At 61.4% G+C, this 9,007-nt stretch overlaps 1 protein-coding gene across 9 annotated transcripts in view; it reads left to right on the top strand.

Annotated features, from left to right (window-relative positions):
* Positions 1-918: 918 nt before the first annotated feature.
* The window catches only part of Celf5 (CUGBP Elav-like family member 5), a 33,397-nt gene continuing 25,308 nt past the window's right edge, over positions 919-9,007 (top strand). For 4 of the 9 annotated variants that reach the window (XM_070002471.1, XM_070002470.1, XM_070002468.1 and 1 more), the window contains exon 1: positions 945-1,177. In XM_070002471.1, the coding sequence (XP_069858572.1) occupies positions 1,033-1,177 (145 nt within the window). In that variant the 5' untranslated portion in view covers positions 945-1,032. The other 5 variants (XM_070002467.1, XM_070002473.1, XM_070002472.1 and 2 more) reach the window with 3 other exon arrangements.

Here is a 9,007-nt window from a genome sequence, read left to right as displayed (position 1 = left end):
TTTCGTGAGTCCCTTCCTTCTTCTCTGTGTCACCTGGTACTCTCATGATCCCCCCCTCCATTGCTCTCCTGCGATTCCTGCACGCAGTGGCTTGCATGCCCCAGGGCCTTTGCGCAGATGAACCCATGCTCACCTGGCCCAGTCTCTCTTCGTTGCATTTGTGGCTGTTGGCGCGTCCCTGGCTTGAATTGTCCTGCGGGTTGGATGATGTCGTCTGTGTGCGGAGCCCGGTGTGTGTGTGCGTGTGTCGTCTTTATAAATGCACGTGGGACTCATGCACACCTGTTCCCCCCAGAGGCAGCCTCCGCTTGCCCACGTGCTGGCCTCAGTTTCCCCGCGGGCTTCTGTGTGTCCCCCCCCCCCTTCACACCCCAGGCCTCCATTTCCCTAAGGAAGTCGCGCTCCAGACTCTCCAGAGCGCCGCTTGGCCCCGCGGGGCCTCGGCCTGGCGCGCGTGCGCCCTCGGCCCGGGATCTCGCGTCTTCCCCGCGCTCCCCGGCGTTTCCCACGCGCGGGCTGCAGTGCGCGCGGCGGCCGCCGGGGGGCCGCTGTGGCCGGGCCGGGTCCGGCGCGGGCGCGCGGGCTGCAGTGCGCGCGGCGGCCGCCGGGGGCCGCTGTGGCCGGGCCGGGTCCGGCGCGGGCGCGCGGGCTGCAGTGCGCGCGGCGGCCGCGGGGGGCCGCTGTGGCCGGGCCGGGTCCGGCGCGGGCGCGCGGGCTGCAGTGCGCGCGGCGGCCGCGGGGGGCCGCTGTGGCCGGGCCGGGTCCGGCGCGGGCGCGCGGGCTGCAGTGCGCGCGGCGGCCGCCGGGGGCCGCTGTGGCCGGGCCGGGTCCGGCGCGGGCGGGGCGGGCGGGCGGGGCGGGGCGGGGCGGGCGGGCGGGGCGGCGTCGCCCGCTGGTCCTCCGCGGCCCGCGCCCGCCATGGCCCGCCTGACCGAGAGCGAGGCGCGCCGGCAGCAGCCCCAGCTCGTGCAGCCGCGGCCCTCGCCGGTGGGCGGCAGCGGGCCCGAGCCCCCCGGGGCCCAGCCCGACGGCATGAAGGACCTGGACGCCATCAAGCTGTTCGTGGGCCAGATCCCGCGCAACCTGGACGAGCAGGACCTGAAGCCGCTCTTCGAGCAGTTCGGCCGCATCTACGAGCTGACGGTGCTGAAGGACCCGTACACGGGCATGCACAAAGGTGGGGGTCGGCGCCCCGCCCCGCCCCGCCCCCTCCACCCCCTCCCATCCCATCCCCTTCACCCCCCTCCCTCCCCCTCCCTCCCCTCCACCCCCTCCCTCCCCTCCACCTCCCCTCCACCCCCCTCCACCCCCTCCCTCCCCTCCACCCCCCTCCACCCCCTCCCTCCCCCTCCCTCCCCTCCACCCCCTTCCCTCCCCCTCCCCCTCCCCTCCCCTCCACCCCCTCCACCCCCTCCCTCCCCTCCACCCCCCTCCACCCCCTCCCTCCCCTCCACCCCCCCTTCCCTCCCCTCCACCCCCCTCCCTCCCCTCCACCCCCCCTTCCCTCCCCTCCACCCCCTCCTTCCCCCTCCCTCCCCTCCACCCCCTCCCTCCCCTCCACCCCCCCTCCCTCCCCTCCACCCCCCCTTCCCTCCCCTCCACCCCCTCCCTCCCCTCCACCCCCCCTTCCCTCCCCTCCACCCCCTCCCCTATCCTCCACCCCCTCCCCTATCCTCCATCCCCCCTCCACTCCCCCCTCCCATCCCCTCCACCCCCCCTGCCCACTCCTTCCTGCCCGGGTGCCAGGGGCGCCTCCTGACACCCTCCCCCTCCCTGTCCCCCCCATCCCACAGCCCCCCCCTCACCCCCCCCCTCCCCGCCTCCGCTGCTGGCCCCGGGGAAGTTTGAACCTCCGGACTCCATCGCTGGCTGGGGCCAGCGCTGCACAAAGCCAGGCCTGTGCCCCCCCCGTGGGTGGGGGTGAGGGACAGCTTCGTGTGTGTGTGGGGAGACCTGGACACCCCCCCCCCCCGCCAGGGCTGATCGGTAACTACAAAGGAAGCCAGGGTGTGTGTGGGGGGCTCGGGGTGGGCCGGCCTGGGGGTGTGTTGTGTTGTGTTGTCTGTGTGTGGGGGGTGGCAGGCTGTCACCTGGCCTCTCCTTGGGGTGTCTTGTCCATCTGCCCCTTAGGCATGGGGGTCCCCCTCCTCCTCCTCCAAGCCCACCTTTGGCTCAAGTTCGACCTGGCCAAGCTGTGTGGCTCTGTGTGGGGGTCTGAGGCCAAGACAATAACCGGGCGCTGCTGATCCTGGGGTGGACGACGGTGGGGGGGAGGGAGGCGTGGGCAGCTTCTGCCAGCCAGGTGGGGTGGGGAGCCCTGGCTGCTGCTCCCCCCCACTCCCAGCTTGCCCCTCTCTCCCTCCCTCCCCTGTGCGCTCTCTCTGTCTCTCTCTCTGATGGCCTCCGGGGAGGGGTGACAGGTGACGGTATCTCTGATTGCGGCCCAGGGTCTGAGATCGGGTGGCAAGCTCTCCCTGTCAGACGTGGGGGCTGGGACCCGGAAGACCAAATGCTGACCATACCCGGGTCCCCCCCTCTTCTTCCAGCAAGACCCTGGACGGGGCCTTAGAGACTCACCACCGAGGTCTGTGACCCTCTCGGACCCTGTTTGTTTCCATCTCCCCGCCCCCATCCCGCTTTGATGCCTGCTGAGGGGGAATACAGGTTTGTTGAGTGAATGAATGAATGAATGAGTGAATGAATGAATGAATGGCAGCCCACCAGGAGGGTCGGCTGGCATGGACCTCAGGCCTGTCACTTCCAGCCAGACCCCCCCCCCTCCCCAGGCTGGTACCCGGAGGGGGAGGGAAGGAAGACCCACCATCCCATCCCCCATTCATCTTCTAAACCCACAATCACAAACGGGGGTGTCTGAGAAATCTGAGTCCCGTACCCAGCTAAGAAGAAAAAGGGGCTCCTGGTCAGCCCCAAGTTAGGTTTGCCGGGGTGGGGGGCGCAGGTATAGGGCTGGCCAGAGGGCTTTTCTCATTCTCAATCCCCTAGTCTTACCAAAACACCCAATTCTAGAAAGATTCCTGTAAGAATGGGGGGCTTCCACTGTCCCCCCTAAGGGTGGCTCTGTCACTCTTTCCCTCATTTTAAAAATCTCGGGTGTTGAGGGGAGGTGCTAGTCGGGGAGGTGCTCCAGCCTCAGTCTCCCTGTGTCCACAGAAGCAGGCTTGGGTACGGTACGGTACGGAGAATGTGGGGTTCTGGGGATGCCTGGCGCGGGGGGGGGGCGGGGGAGGCTTTTGACATGTGTGATCTCTCCTTGGGAAATGAAAATCGAGAAGCAGGTGTCCCTGAGCGCCGACATCCACCGTCCGTGGTTTGGGGGTTCTTGGTTAGTCTGGGCCCAAGGAATGAGGGGGTTTCCCTCAGGTTCAAAATGGACGCGACCTCCCTCCTTCCCAGGAGGCGGCAGGGGTCCTTGGGTTGGGGGGCACTCAGAAGGCGAGGGGTGTGTGAAGGGCCAGGAGCTCTGGCCAAAGCTGGTGTGAGGCTCAGCTGTGTGACTCGGGGCCAGTGTCTGTCCTTCTCTGGTCTGCGGCCAGCCCTTGGCTTCATGTCTGGCAGTCAACAGGGTGCATGCCAGGGTGTCCCAAAGCTATGGGAAGAAGGGGTGGTAGTGTTGGATTTCCAGGCTGGAAGGATGGAAAGAAACCCTTCCCAAGGGTTTGTGTTCACCAGGGAATGTGGGAATGTGTTCACCAGGCTGCAACGCCCTGGGCTGGGGCTTGCACAGGTTGGGTGCCTGGGAAGGTGTGTGTGTGTGTGTGTGTGTGTGTGTGTGTGTGAGACCACCTTGGGGTGCAGAGCCTCCCTCCGACGTCACCCGGACAGACATCTGGCAGTCGGATGTGGGGCGTCATCGTTAGCCTGCTTGTACCATCTGATTCTTCACTTGGGGGACATTCAGTCCTGGGGGGGGGAGGGAGAGGAATCCCCACGGGATGGGTGCATTTCAGGGAAACTGAGGCCCAAATGGGGAGCCCACCAGAGCCAGGCACCCCCCATCTCTTAGGCCAGGGGAACAGGTGTGTGTCCGTGGGCAGAGGTGCCACAGGCTTCCCCCCTAATCTGAAGGGGGAGCCCCCCAAAGATTGCCCTGGATGGAGACAGCCACCATGGGGGTGGAGGGCCACACCCGGACCCCTCCCCGGGTCCCTGCCTCCCCCAGAGTGGGGGGTGTCTCCCTGGGATCCCCCCCAACTCCAGCCAGGGGCTCAGGCCCTGGGGTTCCTTCCCACAGCCCCCCCTCAGGGTGGAAGGGGTGGGGAGGGTCTCGCGTGGGCTCTGGGGGGGGGTCCCCGTTGATGCTAATCGCGGGTGCATTTGCATGCTAATGACAATATTTGTCTTAGAGCGGAGGTTGAGCGGGCCTGGGCGGCGGGGCCTGGCCTGTGGTTGCCATGGGGACGGCAGCCGCGCGCCCGGCGGGAGGCGAGGGATGCGGTGTGACTCCCGCCCTGGGGTGGGGGGCGACGGATGGGGCCTGGTGGGGAGGGGGCTGGAGGGGGGCACAGGAGCACCGAGCTCTCCCTGCTGGCACCCTGGGCAGCCGGGATAGTCCCCCCACTTCCCCCTGGGTGGACAAGGCTCCTCAGCTTGTACGAGGTGACCCGTCGCGGTGGCAGCTCTGTGCCTCAGTTTCCCCAGGTGCCTTTGATGATGAAGCTGGATCCTAGCAATGGGGGAATCTGTGTAAAGCCCTTGGAGGAGGGGGGGTTATGGCCAGTGACCAAGCCAAGCCCTGGGGGCCGAGGGGAGAGGTTAATGGCAGCAAAGCCAACTGTGCAAAGGTCCGGGGGTCACCAAATGGGAAATCTCCACTGTGTGGGGAAGGCAGGGTACAGCTTCACTTCTGGCTTTTTTTTTTTCCTGCGATTAATTCAAGATAAGAGACTCCTGGGCTTTTTTCCTGCCCAGGCTGGCTTTGAACCACGATCCTCAGATCTCAGTCTCCTGAGTAGCTGGGATGACAGGCGTGAGCCACCGGCGCCTGGCCGTCTGAGGAGGCTTGTGTCAGGGTTAGCGGCGGGGGCTTTCTCAGCCATTGAGGTATCGGCCCTGGGAACACCCAGTCGAGTCCCATTCATTTATTCATTTGTTCACTCATTCATTGATTCATCCCTGCATTCACTCACTCATTCATTCACACGTGAATTCATTCTGTCACTCACTTGCTCGCTCAAGTATTCAACATTTCCCAAAGCCCTTGGAGGAACAAAGGAGATCAGAGGCTGCAGCTGGCCCCAGGCAGTGGTCAGGATGGGGTCAGAGTTGAGGGAACAAGAGAAGTCAGAGCAGGCGCTCTGCCTGAGGACTCTCACTGCAGGGAGGAAGAAGGAGCGTTAGAAGCGGGGCTCTGAAGGACGTGTACGAGTTTTCCAGGTGGGGAAAGCATTTCACGGATTCATTGGTAGACACTCGTGCGCGTGAAACCCAGCAGGGAGTTCGGCGATGGGAGGTGGGCTGTGGAGTGGAGGCGGCACTGGGCAGGGGTGAGCGCTGGCAGGTGCTGGCCTGAGCTGGTGCTCTTTCCCAGAGGCCGGCAGGGAGTCATGGAAGAGGCTGGAGCCCAGAGACGGCAGCACCCAGCCCTGGGTCGCCCAGGAGGAAGACAGGAGAACGAGCTTGAGCTTTGTAGAAGCAGCTGGCATCCGGGGAAGCTGGCTGTCCCTGGGCTTGGGTGTCACTAAGGCCGGAGGGAGGGGCTGCTGGGTGTAGAGAACCTGGCCCTACCCAGCATGCCCCAGGGGCGGGCCAGTCTCCGTCACAGACCTGGAGGCTCAGCAGAGGCTCAGCATTGGAGGCGGGCATGTGGATGAATCGGGTGAGAGGTTACCAGAAGGTAGCAGGGATGGGGGGGGAAGAGGGGGAGGTGCTGGTGGGCACCCAGGGGATGGAGGGAGAACGGATGGAGGATGGAGGATGGGTAATAGAGGGTGGGTGGATGGACTAATCCGTGGACAGACTGATGGACAGATGGATGGATATGTGCGTGGATGGATGGGCAGATGGATTGATGGATGGGTGGATGGATGGATGGGTGGGTGGGTGTGTAAGTGGATGGATGGATGGATGGGTGGGTGGGTGGATAGGTAGATGGATGGATGGATGGATGGGTGGGTGAGTGGATGATAGATGGTTGGGTGGATGGATGGATGGGTGGGTGGGTGGGTGAGTAGATGGATGGATGGGTGGATGGATGGGTGGATGGATGGATGGATGGGTGGGTGGGTGGATAGGTAGATGGATGGATGGATGGATGGATGGGTGGGTGGGTGGATGATGGATGGATGGATGGATGGATGGATGATGGGTGGATGGATGGATGGATAGATGGATGGGTGGATGATGGGTGGATGGATGGATGGGTGGGTGAGTGGATGAATGGATGCATGGATGGATGGATGGGTGGGTGGGTGGGTGGGTGGATAGGTAGATGGATGGATGGGTGGGTGGGTGGGTGGATGATGGATGGATGGATGGGTGGATGAGTGAATGGGTGGGTGATGGTTGGATGAATGGATCTGGGGGGGATTGGCGATGGTGGGGGGGTGGGGTAGAAGCAAGTGGGCATCACTCCGGGCTCACCCTCTCCAGGTGAGCATGGGTGTCACCTGGTGCATGGGACCTAGACAGCCAGGTGCCCCTGGTGCCTGTGCTGCTCTCTGTCTGCGGGAACTTCCACGCGTGACTGTGTGTTTTGAGCCTCTGTCTGTCACTGTGGTGGGAGATGAGGAGTGTGGGTGGCTGGCAGCACTGGGTGGTTGTAACACTTAGAATCGGTTTATCAATAGATACGTTTTTTTTTTTTGTCGGTCGTGGGGCTTGAACTCTGGGCCTGGGCGCTGTCCCTCAGCTCTTCAGCTCAAGGCGAGCACTCTACCACTTGAGCTACAGCGCCACTTCCGGTTTTCTGGTGGTTATTGGAGATAGGAGTCTCACAGTCTTTCCTGCCTGGGCTGGCTTTGAACCGCGATCCTCAGATCTCAGCCTCCTGAGTAGCTAGGATTACAGGCGTGAGTCACCAGCGCCCGGCAATAGATACGTTTTTATGTGTGCCACTACCTGGGCTTGAACTCAGAACCTTGTGTTCCTGCTTCGCTTTCTTGGCCGGCGCTCTACTCTGCTGTTCTCTGAAGCCTGGCATTTTTTGCTGGTTGACTGGTGATAAGGCTGCACAGACTTTCCCGCCTGGGCTGGCTTTGAACCTCTGTTCTTCGGGTCTAAGCCTCCTCTAGAGTGAGTAGCTAGAATGAGCTTGTATAAGCCAACAGCGCCCAGCCAGATATGTGAATGTAATACCGCTAGGTAGTTGTGAACAAAATAATTCACGATGTGTATTGGGGAAGATGACTGCGTGGTTTGGTGGTCAGAGATGCACTTTGTGATGACTACAGAAGTGACCGATGGGAAGACTGTTGTTCTAAAGCCAACGGAAAAGCATTTGAGCAGAAGGCTATGGCCTGTGCAAAGGCCCTGGGGCAGGATGGAGCCTGGTGTGTGGAGGAGCATGGAGGAGCCCATGTGGCTGGTGTGGAGGAAGCAAGGGGCAGAGAGGGAGGAGAGGAGTAGGGAGGGGACAGGGGCAGCTTGTTCAGGGCCCTGTGGGCTGCAGGGCGGACTTGGCTTTGTCGTGATGGGCACTGGGAGCCACGGAGGGCTGCCCACCAAGGAAATGGTGGCTTCAAAGGTGACCAGGGAGAGTGTGGGCTGTGACTGAGGTCAGAGGCTTCCGGAAAGGGACAGAAGCCCAGATCTGTGCATAAGAATCACCCCAGTCCTCTGGTTTTTCTTTATTTTTCCTCCTTTTGAAATTAAATTAATTTTTTTTCTTTGCGGGATGGGGTTTGAATTGAATCAAGGCCTAGGGCTTGGTAGACTGGCACCGTATTACTTTAGCCCCGCCCCTGCGGCTGGAGCTCCACCTCTGCCACTTAAGCCACGCCTTCAGTGCTGTTTAATTTAGTTTTTTTTTTTTCTCCAGAAAAAGTCCTTCCTCTATACCCAGGGCTTGGATCTCCCTGATCTCTGCCTCCTTTGTGCTGCGATTATTGGCATGAGCTCCACCTGGCCCCTGGAGATCAGAGCCCCAGGTCCAGTGACCGAGTGACTCATTTTACCCTGCAGATCTAACGTTTGGTGTCTAGATGAGATTGTAGGAGGAGCTCGGTGGTTATTTCAAGAGTACTTTTTTAAGCCAAGTGCTGGTGGCTCACGCCTGAAATCCTAGCTACTCAGGAGGTTAAGATCTGAGGATCTCACAGTCCAGCCTGTGCAGAAAAAGTCTGTGACACTCTTATCCACGATGAGCACCAGAAAACCAGAAGTGGCGCAATGACTCAAGTGGTAGAGCGCTACCCTTGAGCCAAAGAGCTCAGTGGCAGGACCTAGGCCCTGAGTTCAAGCCCCATGGCTGACAAAAAACAAAACAAAACTCCCCACCTTCCTCTTGACTGGCTTCCAACCACTAGCCTCTGAGTCTCAGCCTCCTGAGTAGCTGGGATGATAGGTGTGAGTCCCTGTGTCCAGCCAAAATGTCCCCCGATTGCACGAGGAGGCTGTATTGGGTCTTGTTACGTCACACTGGTTCCCTCTAGAAGGACACCTTTTCTTTTTCTTTTTGTCAGTTGTGGGTCTTGAACTCAGGGCCTGGACTCTCTTCCTGAGCTTCTTTTGCTCAAGGTGAGCGCTCTACCACTTTGAGCCACAGTGCCGCTTCCAGTTTTTGAGTGGTTCATTGGAGATGAGAGTCTCACAGAGACTTTTCTCCCACCCCCCCCCAAAAAAAAGGGCTGGCTTCGAACTGCAATCCTCAGATCTCGGCCTCCTGAGTAACTAGGATGACAGGCCTGAGCCACCAGCGCCCGGTTAGGAGTCCTTTTCTAAATTCTCCTCCATTCCAGGGGTCAGGACTTCAACAGAGGCATACAAACCAGCTTGCAACAAGAGCCACACTCTAAGGGTGGATATATTTGGGACAGGGGAAGCAGGGCCA

This window comes from Dipodomys merriami, unplaced genomic scaffold (assembly GCF_024711535.1).
Source record: "Dipodomys merriami isolate MVZ:Mamm:240054 unplaced genomic scaffold, mDipMer1.0.p SCAF_6, whole genome shotgun sequence".
NCBI classification, from domain to species: Eukaryota; Metazoa; Chordata; class Mammalia; order Rodentia; family Heteromyidae; genus Dipodomys; species Dipodomys merriami.
Note: the sequence above shows the minus strand (reverse complement) of the source record. Positions and strands in the feature narration are given on the sequence as shown.